Source organism: Gigantopelta aegis, chromosome 12, assembly GCF_016097555.1.
Source record: "Gigantopelta aegis isolate Gae_Host chromosome 12, Gae_host_genome, whole genome shotgun sequence".
In the NCBI taxonomy this organism is placed as follows: Eukaryota; Metazoa; Mollusca; class Gastropoda; order Neomphalida; family Peltospiridae; genus Gigantopelta; species Gigantopelta aegis.
The window spans coordinates 53346812-53370682 of NC_054710.1; the positions used below are offsets into that span (position 1 = coordinate 53346812).

Below are 23871 nucleotides of genomic sequence, written 5' to 3' on the forward strand. Positions count from 1 at the left end.
GCAGTGTACATCTTTACTTCAATTAAGCAGTGTACATCTTAACTTCTATTAAGCAGTGTACATTTTAACTTCAATTAAGCAGTGTACATTTTAACTTCAATTAAGCAGTGTACATCTTAACTTCAATTAAGCAGTGTACATCTTAACTTCAATTAAGCAGTGTACATCTTAACTTCAATTAAGCAGTGTACATCTTTACTTCAATTAAGCAGTGTACATCTTTACTTCAATTAAGCAGTGTACATCTTAACTTCAATTAAGCAGTGTACATCTTTACTTCAATTAAGCAGTGTACATTTTAACTTCAATTAAGCAGTGTACATTTTAACTTCAATTAAGCAGTGTTAACTTCAATTAAGCAGTGTACATCTTAACTTCAATTAAGCAGTGTACATCTTAACTTCAATTAAGCAGTGTACATCTTTACTTCAATTAAGCAGTGTACATCTTTACTTCAATTAAGCAGTGTACATCTTAACTTCAATTAAGCAGTGTACATTTTAACTTCAATTAAGCAGTGTACATCTTTACTTCAATTAAGCAGTGTACATTTTAACTTCAATTAAGCAGTGTACATCTTAACTTCAATTAAGCAGTGTACATCTTAACTTCAATTAAGCAGTGTACATCTTTACTTCAATTAAGCAGTGTGCATCTTTACTTCAATTAAGCAGTGTACATCTTAACTTCAATTAAGCAGTGTACATCTTAACTTCAATTAAGCAGTGTACATTTTAACTTCAATTAAGCAGTGTACATTTTAACTTCAATTAAGCAGTGTTAACTTCAATTAAGCAGTGTACATCTTTTCTTCAATTAAGCAGTGTACATCTTAACTTCAATTAAGCAGTGTACATCTTTACTTCAATTAAGCAGTGTACATCTTAACTTCAATTAAGCAGTGTTAACTTCAATTAAGCAGTGTACATCTTTACTTCAATTAAGCAGTGTACATCTTAACTTCAATTAAGCAGTGTACATCTTTACTTCAATTAAGCAGTGTACATCTTAACTTCAATTAAGCAGTGTACATCTTTACTTCAATTAAGCAGTGTACATCTTAACTTCAATTAAGCAGTGTTAACTTCAATTAAGCAGTGTACATCTTTACTTCAATTAAGCAGTGTACATCTTAACTTCAATTAAGCAGTGTACATCTTTACTTCAATTAAGCAGTGTACATCTTAACTTCAATTAAGCAGTGTACATCTTTACTTCAATTAAGCAGTGTACATCTTAACTTCAATTAAGCAGTGTACATCTTTACTTCAATTAAGCAGTGTACATCTTAACTTCAATTAAGCAGTGTACATCTTTACTTCAATTAAGCAGTGTACATTTTAACTTCAATTAAGCAGTGTACATTTTAACTTCAATTAAGCAGTGTTAACTTCAATTAAGCAGTGTACATCTTTACTTCAATTAAGCAGTGTACATCTTAACTTCAATTAAGCAGTGTACATCTTTACTTCAATTAAGCAGTGTACATCTTAACTTCAATTAAGCAGTGTACATCTTAACTTCAATTAAGCAGTGTACATCTTTACTTCAATTAAGCAGTGTACATCTTAACTTCAATTAAGCAGTGTACATCTTTACTTCAATTAAGCAGTGTACATTTTAACTTCAATTAAGCAGTGTACATTTTAACTTCAATTAAGCAGTGTTAACTTCAATTAAGCAGTGTACATCTTAACTTCAATTAAGCAGTGTACATTTTAACTTCAATTAAGCAGTGTAGATCTTTACTTCAATTAAGCAGTGTACATCTTAACTTCAATTAAGCAGTGTACATCTTAACTTCAATTAAGCAGTGTACATCTTTACTTCAATTAAGCAGTGTACATCTTAACTTCAATTAAGCAGTGTACATCTTAACTTCAATTAAGCAGTGTACATCTTTACTTCAATTAAGCAGTGTACATCTTAACTTCAATTAAGCAGTGTACATCTTAACTTCAATTAAGCAGTGTACATCTTTACTTCAATTAAGCAGTGTACATCTTTACTTCAATTAAGCAGTGTACATCTTTACTTCAATTAAGCAGTGTACATCTTAACTTCAATTAACTAGTGTACATCTTTACTTCAATTAAGCAGTGTACATCTTAACTTCAATTAAGCAGTGTACATCTTTACTTCAATTAAGCAGTGTACATCTTAACTTCAATTAAGCAGTGTACATTTTAACTTCAATTAAATAGTATACATCTTAACTTCAATTAAAAAGTGAAAATTGTTTCTCTGCTGATATTTGGTGCTTTTGCTAACTGAGTTACCCTCATTAAATTTAGAACATATCAAGTAAAACCAAATTAGATAGTTTTTAAACGACAAATTTAAGATAAATGCCAGTTACAATGTTTGAAATAAGCACTCGTCCGTTTGTCCCGACAAGTGAAAATCTATTAGACAAGTAGAAATTTTAAAATGTTATCACACGTATGTGTGTTATTAGTCAGTGTTCGAGATTAAAAATTTTGGCCAGTATTCCAGTTGGATACTAACATTTCAAAATCTGGTATCCCACCTGAGAATTTAGTATTATATTGTATCCCGGTGGGATACTGGGTTCTTGAAGTCTGGTATCCAAAATTGAATTCTGGTATCCCAGGGATATCAGGATACCGTTAATCTCGAACACTGTTAGTATGTCTTACAAAATATAATGTGGAAGAAAGACAGTTTTATTAGTACAACAATTAGATTAACCCACCACTAGAGAACGTGGCACTAAATCCTTGCTCCGTCCCCACCGCGTTGGTTTTAAAAACAAGATGGAGTTTTCCGCGCGGTGATTCCACCGGTTGAGGCTGAGCATTTCCGGTGAAGCCTTTACCCGAGAACAGAGACGTGCCGAAAATATTGTCACCCTCAAACACCTGCAATTAACAAGAATACATCTACTTAAAACACCTGCAATTAACAAGAATACATCTACTTAAAACACCTGCAATTAACAAGAATACATCTACTTAAAACACCTGCAATTAACAAGAATACATCTACTTAAAACACCTGCAATTAACAAGAATGCATCTACTTAAAACACCTGCAATTAACAAGAATGCATCTACTTAAAACACCTGCAATTAACAAGAATGCATCTACTTAAAACACCTGCAATTAACAAGAATGCATCTACTTAAAACACCTGCAATTAACAATGTACTGAATATCATAATTCAGAGGTGGGAATTAGTGAACTGTAAAGAAAAGAAACTGCAAGAAAACACAATGTTCCATGAGACGAAAACCACGGATCCGAGGAGAATTCCCACCCATGATAATTATAACATTAACTTTCTCAAGTTGACAAATACATAATTGTTGTTACAAACGAAAGGAATGGAAAGGTCTAAATACAGGTTGTTTGCATGCTAGCCAGTCTCTAAAGAAATGAAGAAATGGAAAGGTTTAAATACAGGTTGTTTGCATGCTAGCCAGTCTCTAAAGAAATGAAGAAATGGAAAGGTCTAAATACAGGTTGTTTGCATGCTAGCCAGTCTCTAAAGGTCTAAATACAGGTTGTTTGCATGCTAGCCTGTCTCTAAAGGTCTAAATACAGGTTGTTTGCATGCTAGCCAGTCTCTAAAGAAATGAAGGAATGGAAAGGTCTAAATACAGGTTGTTTGCATGCTAGCCAGTCTCTAAAGAAATGAAGGAATGGAAAGGTCTAAATACAGGTTGTTTGCATGCTAGCCAGTCTCTAAAGAAATGAAGAAATGGAAAGGTTTAAATACAGGTTGTTTGCATGCTAGCCAGTCTCTAAAGGTCTAAATACAGGTTGTTTGCATGCTAGCCAGTCTCTAAAGAAATGAAGAAATGGAAAGGTCTAAATACAGGTTGTTTGCATGCTAGCCAGTCTCTAAAGAAATGAAGAAATGGAAAGGTCTAAATACAGGTTGTTTGCATGCTAGCCAGTCTCTAAAGAAATGAAGTAATGGAAAGGTCTAAATACAGGTTGTTTGCATGCTAGCCAGTCTCTAAAGAAATGAAGGAATGGAAAGGTCTAAATACAGGTTGTTTGCATGCTAGCCTGTCTCTAAAGAAATGAAAGGAATGGAAAGGTCTAAATACAGGTTGTTTGCATGCTAGCCAGTCTCTAAAGAAATGAAGAAATGGAAAGGTCTAAATACAGGTTGTTTGCATGCTAGCCAGTCTCTAAAGAAATGAAGTAATGGAAAGGTCTAAATACAGGTTGTTTGCATGCTAGCCAGTCTCTAAAGAAATGAAAGGAATGGAAAGGTCTAAATACAGGTTGTTTGCATGCTAGCCAGTCTCTAAAGGTCTAAATACAGGTTGTTTGCATGCTAGCCAGTCTCTAAAGAAATGAAGAAATGGAAAGGTCTAAATACAGGTTGTTTGCATGCTAGCCAGTCTCTAAAGAAATGAAGTAATGGAAAGGTCTAAATACAGGTTGTTTGCATGCTAGCCAGTCTCTAAAGGTCTAAATACAGGTTGTTTGCATGCTAGCCAGTCTCTAAAGAAATGAAGAAATGGAAAGGTCTAAATACAGGTTGTTTGCATGCTAGCCAGTCTCTAAAGAAATGAAGAAATGGAAAGGTCTAAATACAGGTTGTTTGCATGCTAGCCAGTCTCTAAAGGTTTAAATACAGGTTGTTTGCATGCTAGCCAGTCTCTAAAGGTCTAAATACAGGTTGTTTGCATGCTAGCCAGTCTCTAAAGAAATGAAGAAATGGAAAGGTCTAAATACAGGTTGTTTGCATGCTAGCCAGTCTCTAAAGAAATGAAGAAATGGAAAGGTCTAAATACAGGTTGTTTGCATGCTAGCCAGTCTCTAAAGAAATGAAGAAATGGAAAGGTCTAAATACAGGTTGTTTGCATGCTAGCCAGTCTCTAAAGGTTTAAATACAGGTTGTTTGCATGCTAGCCAGTCTCTAAAGGTCTAAATACAGGTTGTTTGCATGCTAGCCAGTCTCTAAAGAAATGAAGAAATGGAAAGGTCTAAATACAGGTTGTTTGCATGCTAGCCAGTCTCTAAAGAAATGAAGAAATGGAAAGGTCTAAATACAGGTTGTTTGCATGCTAGCCAGTCTCTAAAGAAATGAAGAAATGGAAAGGTCTAAATACAGGTTGTTTGCATGCTAGCCAGTCTCTAAAGAAATGAAAGGAATGGTCGCCACTTCATGGGCTACTCTGTTCGATTAGCAGCAAGGGATCTTTTATATGCACCATCCCATAGACAAGATAACACATAACATGGCCTTTGATGTACCAGTTGTGGTGCACTGGCTGGAACGAGAAATAGCAAAATGGGCCCACTGACAGGGATTGATCCCAAACCGAGCGTGCATCAATCAAGCGCTTTACCACTGGGCTACATCTGTCAGGAAATGAAAGAAATAAAGGCTATACGGCTACGATAACCTTCTGGATACTACGTGACAGATGTCTTGCCCGACATCAAACAAGCTGACACACTGCACACTGCGTACAGTGCATTCACAAATTTATATTTCCCACTCCATTAGACGAGTGAATGATCAGAAATAATAAAACAGGAAATACCTTTGATTGAGACTAAAAATGGACACTTTACTTTTGTGTTTTTCTGTGAGAAATATCTGGGAATTTTTAGTTGAAAAGATGTTTTTCAGCAAGTATTTTGTTTTACAATGGCAAATGAGGAATTGATAGCTGATTATGACAGCTAATCTGAAAATAAATTTGACTGTTTTACCAACAAGGAAAATCAGGAAACATTGTGATATATGCATCATAGTTCGTTTCCAAAACACAATTATTGTGGTCAGTACAAGAGAGATTGGAAATAATGTCTGCAAATACTGGACACTGGGCTACAAATGCGCGAAAGTAAATGAGACTTTTAAAACAGCATCAACTACATTCAGTAAAAGTTAAAAACTTGTTTTCCCTCAATTTGGATTTTGTTAAAATGAATCCAGTAATCATAAGTTTAAAATCCGACCTGTCACTGTACGAACCTGCAGGAAATCCTTGTTCTCCAGGTCAACTGGCTTGTTGAAAGTCAGCCTGATGGGGGCGCTGGTAGGGGAAGACAACTGTCACTGTATGTACCTGCAGGAATTCCTTGTTCTCCAGGTCAAATGGCTTGCTGAAAGTCAGCCTGATGGGGGGGAGGGGGGGGGGGGGGGGGGTATGCTGGTAGGGGAAGACAACTGTCATTTTACATACCTGTAGAAAATCCTTGTTCTCCAGGTCAAACGGCTTGTTGAAAGTCAGCCTGATTGGGGCGTTGTTAGGGGAAGACAACTGCCACGTGCATGTCAGGAGGTTGGGATACGACCCTAGAGAGTAGCCAGGAGAGGTAATCGTTCCTGACAAACTTGATGTGGCATAGTTACAACCTGTGAAATAAAGAAATTGTTTTGTTAACATAGCAAAGCAAATACTTTAGCTTCTTGTTTACTAATATATAGTTAATAATGTTTGCTAACTCACCTCACATAAAAGAATAATTACAGTTCCACACAACCACCCCCCATATCATCAACGGAATAGTCCTTACCAGTTTGATACAGGAACAGAAATCCTTGTTTGTCTTGAGTGTAGTAACTTCTGACCCACCAGCCCTCCCCCATGAGATTAACTGAACCAGCCCTTAACAGTGTAACACCAGAAGAGAAAGCCTCGTTTGTAGTGGCTGTACTTACCAGCGTGTTACCGGAAGAGAAAGCCTCGTTTGTAGTGGCTGTACTTACCAGCGTGATACAGGAAGAGAAAGCCTCGTTTGTGGTGGCTGTACTTACCAGTGTGATACAGGAAGAAAAAGCCTCGTTTGTAGTGGCTGTACTTACCAGCGTGATACCAGAAGAGAAAGCCTCGTATGTTGTGTCTCTACTTACCAGCACGGTACCGGAAGAGAAAGCCTCGTTTGTAGTGGCTGTACTTACCAGCGTGATACCGGAAGAGAAAGCCTCGTTTGTAGTGGCTGTACTTATCAGCGTAATACCGGAAGAGAAAGCCTCGTTTGTAGTGGCTGTACTTACCAGCGTGATACCGGAAGAGAAAGCCTCGTTTATAGTGGCTGTACTTACCAGCGTGATACCAGAAGAGAAAGCCTCGTTTATAGTGGCTGTACTTACCAGCGTGATACCGGAAGAGAAAGCCTCGTTTGTTGTGGCTGTACTTACCAGCGTGATACCGGAAGAGAAAGCCTCGTTTGTGGTGACTGTAATTACCAGCGTGATAACCGGAAGAGAAAGCCTCGTTTGTAGTGGCTGTACTTACCAGCGTGATACCGGAAAAGAAAGCCTCGTTTGTAGTGGCTGTACTTACCAGCGTGATACCGGAAGAGAAAGCCTCGTTTGTGGTGACTGTAATTACCAGCGTGATAACCGGAAGAGAAAGCCTCGTTTGTAGTGGCTGTACTTACCAGCGTGATACCGGAAGAGAAAGCCTCGTTTATAGTGGCTGTACTTACCAGCGTGATACCAGAAGAGAAAGCCTCGTTTGTTGTAGCTGTACTTACCAGCACGGTACCGGAAGAGAAAGCCTCGTTTGTAGTGGCTGTACTTACCAGCGTGATACAGGAAGAGAAAGCCTCGTTTGTGGTGACTGTAATTACCAGCGTGATACCGGAAGAGAAAGCCTCGTTTGTAGTGGCTGTACTTACCAGCGTGATACTGGAAGAGAAAGCCTCGTTTATAGTGGCTGTACTTACCAGCGTGATACCGGAAGAGAAAGCCTCGTTTGTTGTAGCTGTACTTACCAGAACGGTACCGGAAGAGAAAGCCTCGTTTGTAGTGGCTGTACTTACCAACGTGATACCGGAAGAGAAAGACTCGTTTGTAGTGGCTGTACTTACCAGCGTGATACCGGAAGAGAAAGCCTCGTTTATAGTGGCTGTACTTACCAGCGTGATACCGGAAGAGAAAGCCTCGTTTGTTGTAGCTGTACTTACCAGCACGGTACCGGAAGAGAAAGCCTCGTTTGTAGTGGCTGTACTTACCAGCGTGATACAGGAAGAGAAAGCCTCGTTTGTGGTGACTGTAATTACCAGCGTGATACAGGAAGAGAAAGCCTCGTTTGTGGTGACTGTAATTACCAGCGTGATACCGGAAGAGAAAGCCTCGTTTGTGGTGGCTGTACTTACCAGCGTGATACAGGAAGAGAAAGCCTCGTTTGTGGTGACTGTAATTACCAGCGTGATACCGGAAGAGAAAGCCTCGTTTGTGGTGGCTGTACTTACCAGCGTGATACCGGAAGAGAAAGCCTCGTTTGTAGTGGCTGTACTTACCAGCGTGATACCGGAAGAGAAAGCCTCGTTTGTAGTGGCTGTACTTACCAGCGTGATACCGGAAGAGAAAGCCTCGTTTGTAGTGGCTGTACTTACCAGCGTGATACCGGAAGAGAAAGCCTCGTTTGTTGTGGCTGTACTTACCAGCACGGTACCGGAAGAGAAAGCCTCGTTTGTAGTGGCTGTACTTACCAGCGTGATACCGGAAGAGAAAGCCTCGTTTGTTGTGGCTGTACTTACCAGCACGGTACCGGAAGAGAAAGCCTCGTTTGTAGTGGCTGTACTTACCAGCGTGATACCGGAAGAGAAAGCCTCGTTTGTTGTGGCTGTACTTACCAGCACGGTACCGGAAGAGAAAGCCTCGTTTGTAGTGGCTGTACTTACCAGCGTGATACCGGAAGAGAAAGCCTCGTTTGTTGTAGCTGTACTTACCAGCGTGATACCGGAAGAGAAAGCCTCGTTTGTTGTGGCTGTACTTACCAGCACGGTACCGGAAGAGAAAGCCTCGTTTGTAGTGGCTGTACTTACCAGCGTGATACCGGAAGAGAAAGCCTCGTTTGTTGTGGCTGTACTTACCAGCACGGTACCGGAAGAGAAAGCCTCGTTTGTAGTGGCTGTACTTACCAGCGTGATACCGGAAGAGAAAGCCTCGTTTGTTGTGGCTGTACTTACCAGCACGGTACCGGAAGAGAAAGCCTCGTTTGTAGTGGCTGTACTTACCAGCGTGATACAGGAAGAGAAAGCCTCGTTTGTTGTGTCTGTACTTACCAGCACGGTACCGGAAGAGAAAGCCTCGTTTGTAGTGGCTGTACTTACCAGCGTGATACCGGAAGAGAAAGCCTCGTTTGTTGTGGCTGTACTTACCAGCACGGTACCGGAAGAGAAAGCCTCGTTTGTAGTGGCTGTACTTACCAGCGTGATACAGGAAGAGAAAGCCTCGTTTGTGGTGACTGTAATTACCAGCGTGATACCGGAAGAGAAAGCCTCGTTTGTGGTGGCTGTACTTACCAGCGTGATACAGGAAGAGAAAGCCTCGTTTGTGGTGACTGTAATTACCAGCGTGATACCGGAAGAGAAAGCCTCGTTTGTGGTGGCTGTACTTACCAGCGTGATACCGGAAGAGAAAGCCTCGTTTGTAGTGGCTGTACTTACCAGCGTGATACCGGAAGAGAAAGCCTCGTTTGTAGTGGCTGTACTTACCAGCGTGATACAGGAAGAGAAAGCCTCGTTTGTAGTGGCTGTACTTACCAGCACGGTACCGGAAGAGAAAGCCTCGTTTGTAGTGGCTGTACTTACCAGCGTGATACCGGAAGAGAAAGCCTCGTTTGTTGTGGCTGTACTTATCAGCACGGTACCAGAAGAGAAAGCCTCGTTTGTAGTGGCTGTACTTACCAGCGTGATACCGGAAGAGAAAGCCTCGTTTGTTGTGGCTGTACTTACCAGCACGGTACCGGAAGAGAAAGCCTCGTTTGTAGTGGCTGTACTTACCAGCGTGATACCGGAAGAGAAAGCCTCGTTTGTTGTGGCTGTACTTACCAGCACGGTACCGGAAGAGAAAGCCTCGTTTGTAGTGGCTGTACTTACCAGCGTGATACCGGAAGAGAAAGCCTCGTTTGTTGTGGCTGTACTTACCAGCACGGTACCGGAAGAGAAAGCCTCGTTTGTAGTGGCTGTACTTACCAGCGTGATACCGGAAGAGAAAGCCTCGTTTGTTGTGGCTGTACTTACCAGCACGGTACCGGAAGAGAAAGCCTCGTTTGTAGTGGCTGTACTTACCAGCGTGATACAGGAAGAGAAAGCCTCGTTTGTGGTGACTGTAATTACCAGCGTGATACCGGAAGAGAAAGCCTCGTTTGTGGTGGCTGTACTTACCAGCGTGATACCGGAAGAGAAAGCCTCGTTTGTAGTGGCTGTACTTACCAGCGTGATACCGGAAGAGAAAGCCTCGTTTGTAGTGGCTGTACTTACCAGCGTGATACAGGAAGAGAAAGCCTCGTTTGTAGTGGCTGTACTTACCAGCACGGTACCGGAAGAGAAAGCCTCGTTTGTAGTGGCTGTACTTACCAGCGTGATACCGGAAGAGAAAGCCTCGTTTGTTGTGGCTGTACTTATCAGCACGGTACCAGAAGAGAAAGCCTCGTTTGTAGTGGCTGTACTTACCAGCGTGATACAGGAAGAGAAAGCCTCGTTTGTGGTGACTGTAATTACCAGCGTGATACCGGAAGAGAAAGCCTCGTTTGTGGTGGTTGTACTTACCAGCGTGATACCGGAAGAGAAAGCCTCGTTTGTAGTGGCTGTACTTACCAGCGTGATACCGGAAGAGAAAGCCTCGTTTGTAGTGGCTGTACTTACCAGCGTGATACCGGAAGAGAAAGCCTCGTTTGTAGTGGCTGTACTTACCAGCGTGATACCGGAAGAGAAAGCCTCGTTTGTTGTGGCTGTACTTACCAGCACGGTACCGGAAGAGAAAGCCTCGTTTGTAGTGGCTGTACTTACCAGCGTGATACCGGAAGAGAAAGCCTCGTTTGTTGTGGCTGTACTTACCAGCACGGTACCGGAAGAGAAAGCCTCGTTTGTAGTGGCTGTACTTACCAGCGTGATACCGGAAGAGAAAGCCTCGTTTGTTGTGGCTGTACTTACCAGCACGGTACCGGAAGAGAAAGCCTCGTTTGTAGTGGCTGTACTTACCAGCGTGATACCGGAAGAGAAAGCCTCGTTTGTTGTAGCTGTACTTACCAGCGTGATACCGGAAGAGAAAGCCTCGTTTGTTGTGGCTGTACTTACCAGCACGGTACCGGAAGAGAAAGCCTCGTTTGTAGTGGCTGTACTTACCAGCGTGATACCGGAAGAGAAAGCCTCGTTTGTTGTGGCTGTACTTACCAGCACGGTACCGGAAGAGAAAGCCTCGTTTGTAGTGGCTGTACTTACCAGCGTGATACAGGAAGAGAAAGCCTCGTTTGTGGTGACTGTAATTACCAGCGTGATACCGGAAGAGAAAGCCTCGTTTGTGGTGGCTGTACTTACCAGCGTGATACCGGAAGAGAAAGCCTCGTTTGTAGTGGCTGTACTTACCAGCGTGATACCGGAAGAGAAAGCCTCGTTTGTAGTGGCTGTACTTACCAGTGTGATACAGGAAGAGAAAGCCTCGTTTGTAGTGGCTGTACTTACCAGCACGGTACCGGAAGAGAAAGCCTCGTTTGTAGTGGCTGTACTTACCAGCGTGATACCGGAAGAGAAAGCCTCGTTTGTTGTGGCTGTACTTATCAGCACGGTACCAGAAGAGAAAGCCTCGTTTGTAGTGGCTGTACTTACCAGCGTGATACAGAAAGAGAAAGCCTCGTTTGTGGTGACTGTAATTACCAGCGTGATACCGGAAGAGAAAGCCTCGTTTGTGGTGGTTGTACTTACCAGCGTGATACCGGAAGAGAAAGCCTCGTTTGTAGTGGCTGTACTTACCAGCGTGATACCGGAAGAGAAAGCCTCGTTGGTAGTGGCTGTACTTACCAGCGTGATACCGGAAGAGAAAGCCTCGTTTGTAGTGGCTGTACTTACCAGCGTGATACAGGAAGAGAAAGCCTCGTTTGTAGTGGCTGTACTTACCAGCACGGTACCGGAAGAGAAAGCCTCGTTGGTAGTGGCTGTACTTACCAGCGTGATACCGGAAGAGAAAGCCTCGTTGGTAGTGGCTGTACTTACCAGCGTGATACCGGAAGAGAAAGCCTCGTTTGTAGTGGCTGTACTTACCAGCGTGATACAGGAAGAGAAAGACTCGTTTGTAGTGGCTGTACTTACCAGCGTGATACCGGAAGAGAAAGCCTCGTTTGTTGTGGCTGTACTTACCAGCGTGATACCGGAAGAGAAAGCCTCGTTTGTAGTGGCTGTACTTACCAGCACGGTACCGGAAGAGAAAGCCTCGTTTGTTGTGGCTGTACTTACCAGCGTGATACCGGAAGAGAAAGCCTCGTTTGTAGTGGCTGTACTTACCAGCGTGATACCGGAAGAGAAAGCCTCGTTTGTAGTGGCTGTACTTACCAGCACGGTACCGGAAGAGAAAGCCTCGTTTGTTGTGGCTGTACTTACCAGCGTGATACCGGAAGAGAAAGCCTGGTTTGTAGTGGCTGTACTTACCAGCGTGATACAGGAAGAGAAAGCCTCGTTTGTAGTGGCTGTACTTACCAGCGTGATACAGGAAGAGAAAGCCTCGTTTGTAGTGGCTGTACTTACCAGCGTGATACCGGAAGAGAAAGCCTCGTTTGTAGTGGCTGTACTTACCAGCGTGATACCGGAAGAGAAAGCCTCGTTTGTAGTGGCTGTACTTACCAGCGTGATACCGGAAGAGAAAGCCTCGTTTGTAGTGGCTGTACTTACCAGCGTGATACAGGAAGAGAAAGCCTTGATTGTGGTGGCTGTACTTACCAGCACGGTACCGGAAGAGAAAGCCTCGTTTGTAGTGGCTGTACTTACCAGCACGATACAGGAAGAGAAAGCCTCATTTGTGGTGGCTGTACTTACCAGCACGATACAGGAAGAGAAAGCCTCGTTTGTAGTGGCTGTACTTACCAGCGTGATACCGGAAGAGAAAGCCTCGTTTGTGGTGGCTGTACTTACCAGCGTGATACCGGAAGAGAAAGCCTCGTTTGTGGTGGCTGTACTTACCAGCGTGATACAGGAAGAGAAAGCCTCGTTTGTGGTGACTGTACTTACCAGTGTGATACATACCGGAAGAGAAAGCCTCGTTTGTGGTGGCTGTACTTACCAGCGTGATACCGGAAGAGAAAGCCTCGTTTGTAGTGGCTGTACTTACCAGCGTGATACCGGAAGAGAAAGCCTCGTTTGTAGTGGCTGTACTTACCAGCACGGTACCGGAAGAGAAAGCCTCGTTTGTTGTGGCTGTACTTACCAGCGTGATACCGGAAGAGAAAGCCTCGTTTGTAGTGGCTGTACTTACCAGCGTGATACAGGAAGAGAAAGCCTCGTTTGTAGTGGCTGTACTTACCAGCGTGATACAGGAAGAGAAAGCCTCGTTTGTAGTGGCTGTACTTACCAGCGTGATACCGGAAGAGAAAGCCTCGTTTGTGGTGGCTGTACTTACCAGCGTGATACAGGAAGAGAAAGCCTCGTTTGTGGTGGCTGTACTTACCAGCACGGTACCGGAAGAGAAAGCCTCGTTTGTAGTGGCTGTACTTACCAGCACGATACAGGAAGAGAAAGCCTCGTTTGTGGTGGCTGTACTTACCAGCACGATACAGGAAGAGAAAGCCTCGTTTGTGGTGGCTGTACTTACCAGCACGATACAGGAAGAGAAAGCCTCGTTTGTGGTGGCTGTACTTACCAGCACGATACAGGAAGAGAAAGCCTCGTTTGTAGTGGCTGTACTTACCAGCGTGATACCGGAAGAGAAAGCCTCGTTTGTGGTGGCTGTACTTACCAGCGTGATACAGGAAGAGAAAGCCTCGTTTGTGGTGACTGTACTTACCAGCGTGATACATACCGGAAGAGAAAGCCTCGTTTGTAGTGGCTGTACTTACCAGCGTGATACCGGAAGAGAAAGCCTCGTTTGTAGTGGCTGTACTTACCAGCGTGATACCGGAAGAGAAAGCCTGGTTTGTAGTTGCTGTACTTACCAGTGTGATACCGGAAGAGAAAGCCTCGTTTGTAGTGGCTGTACTTACCAGCGTGATACCGGAAGAGAAAGCCTCGTTTGTAGTTGCTGTACTTACCAGCGTGATACCGGAAGAGAAAGCCTCGTTTGTTGTGGCTGTACTTACCAGCGTGATACCAGAAGAGAAAGCCTCGTTTGTAGTGGCTGTACTTACCAGCGTGATACCGGAAGAGAAAGCCTCGTTTGTAGTGGCTGTACTTACCAGCACGGTACCGGAAGAGAAAGCCTGGTTTGTAGTGGCTGTACTTACCAGCGTGATACAGGAAGAGAAAGCCTCGTTTGTAGTGGCTGTACTTACCAGCACGGTACCGGAAGAGAAAGCCTCGTTTGTTGTGGCTGTAGTAGCTGCTGTGGTAGTAGATGTACATGACGGTGCCGGTGGACATGATGTGGGCGTCGCTGCTCTCGTCAAACAACATTGTGATGAGAGGTGACGCCGGCCCGTCGCCGTCGTAAACAGACACGTAGTCGGCAGACGCCAGGTCCAGGTCTAACATCTGAGAGGAAACAAAAACTCTATGAAACTAATCACCTGGTAAACGTATACGTATTTCGTATCACTGATAACACGCAATCATATACAGATGGTCATCTCATGAGAAGCTAGGTCGATGTCTAACATCAAAGTGAAAATGAAACTTCTGTGAAATTAAATGTCAGGCCTATCATAAAGAGATAATCTAGTCAATGTCTGGCCTATCATAAAGAGATAATCTAGTCAATGTCTGGCCTATCATAAAGCGATAATCTAGTCAATGTCTGGCCTATCATAAAGAGATAATCTAGTCAATGTCTGGCCTATCATAAAGAGATAATCTAGTCAATGTCTGGCCTATCATAAAGAGATAATCTAGTCAATGTCTGGCCTATCATAAAGAGATAATCTAGTCAATGTCTGGCCTATCATAAAGCGATAATCTAGTCAATGTCTGGCCTATCATAAAGAGATAATCTAGTCAATGTCTGGCCTATCATAAAGAGATAATCTAGTCAATGTCTGGCCTATCATAAAGAGATAATCTAGTCAATGACGTCGGGTATCTGCTGTATTCTGTGACATTAAATGTCTGGCCTATCATAAAGAGATAATCTAGTCAATGACGTCAGGTATCTGCTGTATTCTGTGACATTAAATGTCTGGCCTATCATAAAGAGATAATCTAGTCAATGACGTTGGGTATCTGCTGTATTCTGTGACATTAAATGTCTGGCCTATCATAAAGAGATAATCTAGTCAATGACGTCGGGTATCTGCTGTATTCTGTGACATTAAATGTCTGGCCTATCATAAAGAGATAATCTAGTCAATGACGTCGGGTATCTGCTGTATTCTGTGACATTAAATGTCTGGCCTATCATAAAAAGATAATCTAGTCAATGACGTCGGGTATCTGTTGTATTCTGTGACATTAAATGTCTGGCCTATCATAAAGAGATAATCTAGTCAATGACGTCGGGTATCTGCTGTATTCTGTGACATTAAATGTCTGGCCTATCATAAAGAGATAATCTAGTCAATGACGTCGGGTATCTGCTGTATTCTGTGACATTAAATGTCTGGCCTATCATAAAGAGATAATCTAGTCAATGACGTCGGGTATCTGCTGTATTCTGTGACATTAAATGTCTGGCCTATCATAAAGAGATAATCTAGTCAATGACGTCGGGTATCTGCTGTATTCTGTGAAATTAAGAATGGGAAATTCTGCTAGGCTTGCTGGGCGGAATTTTTCATTCGGCCTGAACAAGAAATATTTGACATCATTAACTAGTTATTATCTTTATCCTACAGTCCATAAAAATTAAATGGGAAAAGCTATTATTTCTGTTGCTTCGGCTACATTGTACATAACCTAGAGGTTAAATGAGCAATTTTGTAAAATAGCTACAGTTTGTATACGTGTGACGTCATAAGTCATAATCTGCTAGTATATGCTTATGACTTTGTTTTAATAGGTCATCTTAATTGGCCAATAGAAACTGTGATTTAAAACATATTTGCTATCACTGACAATGTGTAATCATATATAGAAGTTCATCACAAGGCATGCTTTAAAACTTTTTTAAAACAAATTATATATCAAACAAATTTTCATTTAAATGTTTTAATTAATACATTTCAAATGTTTTTTATAACATGCAATGAGATGGTTTTGAAGTGACACAGATGTGATGAACATGTATGACACACGTTTTTAAGCAGCATTTTCACCTCCAGATTCTGCAATCAGGGGAGGTAACTGTTAATGCATTTTTTGTATTTTAAAATCACATTTGACCTCCAGTTAAGATTCATGCATCAACAATCAGACTGTTAAAGCATTTTTTCAATAAAATAAAATTTTACCCCTAGTTTTATCATTTTTATTTTATCCCCAGTTCTATAACTTTAATTTTACCCCAAGTTTCATAATTTTATTTTTACCCTCAGTTTAATAAATTTAATTTTACCCACAGTTTCATCATTTTAATTTTACCTGTAGTTTATAATTATAATTTTAACCCCAGTTTCATAATTTTAAGTTTACCCACAGTTTCATCATTTTATTTTTACCTGTAGTTTTATAATTTTGCAATCAGAGGAGGTAACCGTCAATGCAATAACCAAGAATGCATTTTAAAGACCACACAAAACAACATACAACATTTTAAGCCCACACAAAACAACATACAACATTTTAAAGACCCACACAAAACAACATACAACATTTTAAAGACCACACAAAACAACATACAACATTTTAAAGACCACACAAAACAACATACAACATTTAAACCTCCCAGGTTATGATTCGCTCATCAAGGGAGGTGACTATGAAAGTAAATTTTTAAAACGAAATATTTTTTCCTCCAGGGTCATGAGTCATTTTAAAAATATAAATAACAATGTTCACCTCCTGGGTCATGAGTCATTTTAAAAACATAAATAACCATGTTTACCTCCAGGGTCACAATTCTACGGCCAGGCGAGGTGATTGTCCAGGCGATGTCCAGACCACCCAGGTAGTAGAACGGGTAGAGCGGAGACGGGAGTCTGGTGCCAGACGATGAGGCGGACAGCTTTCCTCCAAGGTTCGGCATCGACGACACAACTGAAACAGTAAATAAACAATGTTACTAGTAGAACGGGTAGAGCAGTGTCACAACTGAAACAGTAAATAAATAATGTTACTAGTAGAATGGTTAGAGTGGTGACACAACTGAAACAGTTAATAAACAATGTTACTAGTAGAACAGGTAGAATGGTGACACAACTGAAACGGTTAATAAACAATGTTACTAGTAGAACAGGTAGAATTGTGACACAACTGAAATGGTTAATAAACAATGTTAGTAGTAGAACGGGTAGAGCGGTGACACAACTGAAACAGTGAAATAAGTAGAAGATTCACAGACTGGCATGGGATGTGAAGGAGTACAGAGATGGAAGTTTTAGACTGGTGAGAAGTGAGATGGGATTCACAGACTGGCATGGGATGTGAAGGAGTACAGAGATGGAAGTTTTAGACTGGTGAGAAATGAGATGGGATTCACAGACTGGCATGGGATGTGAAGGAGTACGGAGATGGAAGTTTTAGACTGGTGAGAAGTGAGATGGGATTCACAGACTAGCATGGAATGTGAAGGAGTACAGAGATGGAAGTTTTAGACTGGTGAGAAGTGAGATGGGATTCACAGACTGGCATGGGATGTGAAGGAGTACAGAGATGGAAGTTTTAGACTGGTGAGAAGTAAGATGGGATTCACAGACTGGCATGGGATGTGAAGGAGTACAGAGATGGAAGTTTTAGACTGGTGAGAAGTGAGATGGGATTCACAGACTGGCATGGGATGTGAAGGAGTACAGAGATGGAAGTTTTAGACTAGTGAAAAATGAGATGGGATTCACAGACTGGCATGGGATGTGAAGGAGTACGGAGATGGAAGTTTTAGACTGGTGAGAAATGAGATGGGATTCACAGACTGGCATGGGATGTGAAGGAGTACAGAGATGGAAGTTTTAGACTGGTGAGAAATGAGATGGGATTCACAGACTGGCATGGGATGTGAAGGAGTACAGAGATGGAAGTTTTAGACTAGTGAGAAATGAGATGGGATTCACAGACTGGCATGGGATGTGAAGGAGTACAGAGATGGAAGTTTTAGACTGGTGAGAAGTGAGATGGGATTCACAGACTGGCATGGGATGTGAAGGAGTACGGAGATGGAAGTTTTAGACTGGTGAGAAGTGAGATGGGATTCACAGACTGGCATGGGATGTGAAGGAGTACGGAGATGGAAGTTTTAGACTGGTGAGAAGTGAGATGGGATTCACAGACTGGCATGGGATGTGAAGGAGTACAGAGATGGAAGTTTTAGACTGGTGAGAAATGAGATGGGATTCACAGACTGGCATGGGATGTGAAGGAGTACGGAGATGGAAGTTTTAGACTGGTGAGAAGTGAGATGGGATTCACAGACTGGCATGGGATGTGAAGGAGTACAGAGATGGAAGTTTTAGACTGGTGAGAAATGAGATGGGATTCACAGACTGGCATGGGATGTGAAGGAGTACAGAGATGGAAGTTTTAGACTGGTGAGAAATGAGATGGGATTCACAGACTGGCATGGGATGTGAAGGAGTACAGAGATGGAAGTTTTAGACTGGTGAGAAGTGAGATGGGATTCACAGACTGGCATGGGATGTGAAGGAGTACAGAGATGGAAGTTTTAGACTGGTGAGAAATGAGATGGGATTCACAGACTGGCATGGGATGTGAAGGAGTACAGAGATGGAAGTTTTAGACTGGTGAGAAGTGAGATGGGATTCACAGACTGGCATGGGATGTGAAGGAGTACAGAGATGGAAGTTTTAGACTGGTGAGAAGTGAGATGGGATTCACAGACTGGCATGGGATGTGAAGGAGTACGGAGATGGAAGTTTTAGACTGGTGAGAAATGAGATGGGATTCACAGACTGGCATGGGATGTGAAGGAGTACAGAGATGGAAGTTTAAGACTGGTGAGAAGTGAGATGGGATTCACAGACTGGCATGGGATGTGAAGGAGTACAGAGATGGAAGTTTAAGACTGGTGAGAAATGAGATGGGATTCACAGACTGGCATGGGATGTGAAGGAGTACAGAGATGGAAGTTTTAGACTGGTGAGAAATGAGATGGGATTCACAGACTGGCATGGGATGTGAAGGAGTACAGAGATGGAAGTTTTAGACTAGTGAGAAATGAGATGGGATTCACAGACTGGCATGGGATGTGAAGGAGTACAGAGATGGAAGTTTTAGACTGGTGAGAAGTGAGATGGGATTCACAGACTGGCATGGGATGTGAAGGAGTACGGAGATGGAAGTTTTAGACTGGTGAGAAGTGAGATGGGATTCACAGACTGGCATGGGATGTGAAGGAGTACAGAGATGGAAGTTTTAGACTGGTGAGAAGTGAGATGGGATTCACAGACTGGCATGGGATGTGAAGGAGTACGGAGATGGAAGTTTTAGACTGGTGAGAAATGAGATGGGATTCACAGACTGGCATGGGATGTGAAGGAGTACAGAGATGGAAGTTTTAGACTGGTGAGAAGTGAGATGGGATTCACAGACTGGCATGGGATGTGAAGCAGTACAGAGATGGAAGTTTAAGACTGGTGAGAAGTGAGATGGGATTCACAGACTGGCATGGGATGTGAAGGAGTACGGAGATGGAAGTTTTAGACTGGTGAGAAGTGAGATGGGATTCACAGACTGGCATGGGATGTGAAGGAGTACAGAGATGGAAGTTTTAGACTGGTGAGAAGTGAGATGGGATTCACAGACTGGCATGGGATGTGAAGAAGTACAGAGATGGAAGTTTTAGACTGGTGAGAAGTGAGATGGGATTCACAGACTGGCATGGGATGTGAAGGAGTACAGAGATGGAAGTTTTAGACTGGTGAGAAGTGAGATGGGATTCACAGACTGGCATGGGATGTGAAGGAGTACAGAGATGGAAGTTTAGACTGGTGAGAAGTGAGATGGGATTCACAGACTGGCATGGGATGTGAAGGAGTACGGAGATGGAAGTTTTAGACTGGTGAGAAGTGAGATGGGATTCACAGACTGGCATGGGATGTGAAGGAGTACAGAGATGGAAGTTTTAGACTGGTGAGAAGTGAGATGAGATTCACAGACTGGCATGGGATGTGAAGGAGTACAGAGATGGAAGTTTTAGACTGGTGAGAAGTGAGATGGGATTCACAGACTGGCATGGGATGTGAAGCAGTACAGAGATGGAAGTTTAAGACTGGTGAGAAGTGAGATGGGATTCACAGACTGGCATGGGATGTGAAGGAGTACGGAGATGGAAGTTTTAGACTGGTGAGAAGTGAGATGGGATTCACAGACTGGCATGGGATGTGAAGGAGTACGGAGATGGAAGTTTTAGACTGGTGAGAAGTGAGATGGGATTCACAGACTGGCATGGGATGTGAAGGAGTACAGAGATGGAAGTTTTAGACTGGTGAGAAGTGAGATGGGATTCACAGACTGGCATGGGATGTGAAGGAGTACAGAGATGGAAGTTTTAGACTGGTGAGAAGTGAGATGGGATTCACAGACTGGCATGGGATGTGAAGGAGTACAGAGATGGAAGTTTTAGACTGGTGAGAAGTGAGATGGGATTCACAGACTGGCATGGGATGTGAAGGAGTACAGAGATGGAAGTTTTAGACTGGTGAGAAGTGAGATGGGATTCACAGACTGGCATGGGATGTGAAGGAGTACGGAGATGGAAGTTTTAGACTGGTGAGAAGTGAGATGGGATTCACAGACTGGCATGGGATGTGAAGGAGTACAGAGATGGAAGTTTTAGACTGGTGAGAAGTGAGATGGGATTCACAGACTGGCATGGGATGTGAAGGAGTACAGAGATGGAAGTTTTAGACTGGTGAGAAATGAGATGGGATTCACAGACTGGCATGGGATGTGAAGGAGTACAGAGATGGAAGTTTTAGACTGGTGAGAAGTGAGATGGGATTCACAGACTGGCATGGGATGTGAAGGAGTACGGAGATGGAAAGTTTTAGACTGGTGAGAAGTGAGATGGGATTCACAGACTGGCATGGGATGTGAAGCAGTACAGAGATGGAAGTTTAAGACTGGTGAGAAGTGAGATGGGATTCACAGACTGGCATGGGATGTGAAGGAGTACAGAGATGGAAGTTTTAGACTGGTGAGAAGTGAGATGGGATTCACAGACTGGCATGGGATGTGAAGGAGTACGGAGATGGAAGTTTTAGACTGGTGAGAAATGAGATGGGATTCACAGACTGGCATGGGATGTGAAGGAGTACAGAGATGGAAGTTTTAGACTGGTGAGAAGTGAGATGGGATTCACAGACTGGCATGGGATGTGAAGGAGTACGGAGATGGAAGTTTTAGACTGGTGAGAAATGAGATGGGATTCACAGACTGGCATGGGATGTGAAGGAGTACAGAGATGGAAGTTTTAGACTGGTGAGAAGTGAGATGGGATTCACAGACTGGCATGGGATGTGAAGGAGTACAGAGATGGAAGTTTTAGACTGGTGAGAAATGAGATGGGATTCACAGACTGGCATGGGATGTGAAGGAGTACAGAGATGGAAGTTTTAGACTGGTGAGAAGTGAGATGGGATTCACAGACTGGCATGGGATGTGAAGGAGTACAGAGATGGAAGTTTTAGACTGGTGAGAAGTGAGATGGGATTCACAGACTGGCATGGGATGTGAAGGAGTACGGAGATGGAAGTTTTAGACTGGTGAGAAATGAGATGGGATTCACAGACTGGCATGGGATGTGAAGGAGTACAGAGATGGAAGTTTTAGACTGGTGAGAAGTGAGATGGGATTCACAGACTGGCAGGAGAGAATAGGAAAGGGACAGTGGGATAAAAACATGGGTTTAAAATCCGACCACAAATGAGTGAATGTAAAAAGAAATAGGTGAACATAAAAAGGCGACTGTCTCTTACTGGCGTAGCTGGTTTGGTCCGGACACGTCTTGAAGTAGAGCTCACAGCACGAGTCTGTGACCGGGCGTGGCATCTCCGACAGAACCCTACACTGCTTGGTGTTGTGGTTGAAGGAGAAACCTGCACATGCCACGCTGTTCAGACACTCCAGTTTGCAGGCTTCAACTGTTGACCTGAACAGACTTGTAGATTTGATGTCGGTGTCCGCGTAGTAACTGTCTGGGACATTCTCAAACCCACACTCAAAGTCTGAAGGTAAAAAGTAATTAGACTTTTTACAGTGCAAAACAGGAAATAGACGGAATGTCTATTTAAAGATAAATATTTATTTAACGGTATTTGAACACAATCCAGTTCTCAGTGTTACAATTAGGGATAATAATACATTTAGTGAAAATTAACATTTGTACATTTAGAGAACATTGATTTATTAATTATTAGCTACTGGATGTCAAACATTTGATAATTCCGACAGGTATATCACCTTACAGGAAATCTAATACATTTTCCATTAGAAGTTTGCGATCCTTTATAATAAATAGTATTATATCAATTATTTTCCAGGACTTTTACAGGAATTTTTTTTTTAAATATGCCAGAACATGAAATGTTCAATCAATGAATGTTTTTACAATAAATTGTTGTCTGAATTTAGACAGGTTATCAGAACAACAAATGTAAAGATACGATGAAAATAAACCACCAACTTTTTGGCCTAAATTTCCAGAACACAATAAAATTTAATGCTTTTTCCAGGACATTCCAGGTAAGGATTTTAAAATCACAAAATTCAAGAACATTCCAGGATTTCCAGGAAGCATAAAGAAGCCAGACAGACCACACACATATAGACACACAGTACTATTAAAGGGAGGTAACTAGTGAGACAGACCTGCTCTCCACTTCAAGCGGAATACTCCACAGTGTTGTTAAAACTCAGCAGGTGGTCATTGGGGGGGGGGGGGGAGTGGAGCCTGACAGACCACAAACACAGTACTATTAAAGGGAGGTAACTCTAGTGAGACACACCTGCTCTCCACTTCAAGCGGAATCCGGCATAGTGTTTCGTCAGGTCGGAGACGAAGCGGATGATAGCCATGTTGTTAGAACTCAGCAGGTGGTCGTCAGGTGGGGGGGTGGAGCCGGACAGTCGACGAATCAGGCGGCTCGATGACAGGGTGCGACCTCCAACCCACACCTCAACAAAATCCAAGCCAGGTTCAGTGTCCAGGCTGAGAAACTGAAAACAAAACACAGAGCATTGAGCTGTAAGGACGATGGACGTGGTATTATCGGCATTCTGATACAATATGATTCACTTGGTAAACAATACGTACAATACACATCCTACTTGAACCTGTACTGAGAAACTGAAAACAAAACACAGAGCATTGAGCTGTAAGGACGATGGACGTGGTATTATCGGCATTCTGATACAATATGATTCACTTGGTAAACAATACGTACAATACACATCCTACTTGAACCTGTACTGAGAAACTGAAAACATAACACAGAGCTATTGAGCTGTAAAGACGAGGGACCTGGGTATTATCGGCATTCTGATACCAGGGCTTCCAGATTATGGCAGCCCCACTCTGATGGCTAGTGATATTCTCGGGTTTCACGCAAACAATCGTTTTCGGTACCGTGTCGGTAAAATCACAGCACAGAACCAAAATTTTGTTTCCCATCATTATTATATTGAAGGTGACTATTCACTGAAAATAATATATACAGTTTCTGATGGGTTCCATGATCACAAGACACAGAACCAAAATCCTGTTGCCTGCATATCGCAATATATTACCATCCCTACTATTGAAAACACACTACATGTGTAGCTGTAACATATCGCAATATATTACCATCCCTACTATTGAAAACACACTACACGTGTAGCTGTAACATATCACAATATATTACCATCCCTACTATTGAAAACACACTACATCAGTACATGTGTAGTTGTAACATATC

General features: G+C 42.5%; 3 protein-coding genes across 3 annotated transcripts in view; 1 reads left to right on the top strand and 2 right to left on the bottom strand.

The window, feature by feature from the left end:
• Positions 1–6587, bottom strand: part of LOC121386162 — a 128479-nt gene extending 121892 nt beyond the window's left edge. Inside the window, exons 1-3 of the mRNA XM_041516960.1 lie at positions 6515–6587; positions 6181–6353; positions 2717–2882 (exon numbers count right to left, since the gene is read on the bottom strand). Coding sequence (XP_041372894.1) covers positions 2717–2882; positions 6181–6353; positions 6515–6587 — 412 coding nt within the window. The remainder of the gene's footprint in view (positions 1–2716; positions 2883–6180; positions 6354–6514) is intronic.
• On the top strand, positions 6586–13760 carry LOC121386163. The gene is made up of 11 exons (XM_041516961.1): positions 6586–6638; positions 6711–6974; positions 7433–7792; positions 7865–8176; positions 9113–9328; positions 10217–10528; positions 11321–11680; positions 12281–12448; positions 12617–12784; positions 13341–13617; positions 13725–13760. The coding sequence occupies exons 1-11, from the start codon at positions 6586–6588 to the stop codon at positions 13758–13760; spliced, it is 2526 nt and encodes an 841-aa protein (XP_041372895.1).
• A 57-nt stretch (positions 13761–13817) lies between these two features.
• LOC121386164 (CUB and sushi domain-containing protein 1-like) lies at positions 13818–23320 on the bottom strand. Its single transcript, XM_041516962.1, has 6 exons — positions 23243–23320; positions 22921–23131; positions 21892–22140; positions 16848–16999; positions 14110–14404; positions 13818–13864 (listed from the first exon to the last, which is right to left on the bottom strand). Exons 1-6 carry the CDS (start codon positions 23318–23320, stop codon positions 13818–13820), a joined length of 1032 nt encoding a protein of 343 aa, XP_041372896.1.
• Between the last annotated feature and the right edge of the window lie 551 nt (positions 23321–23871).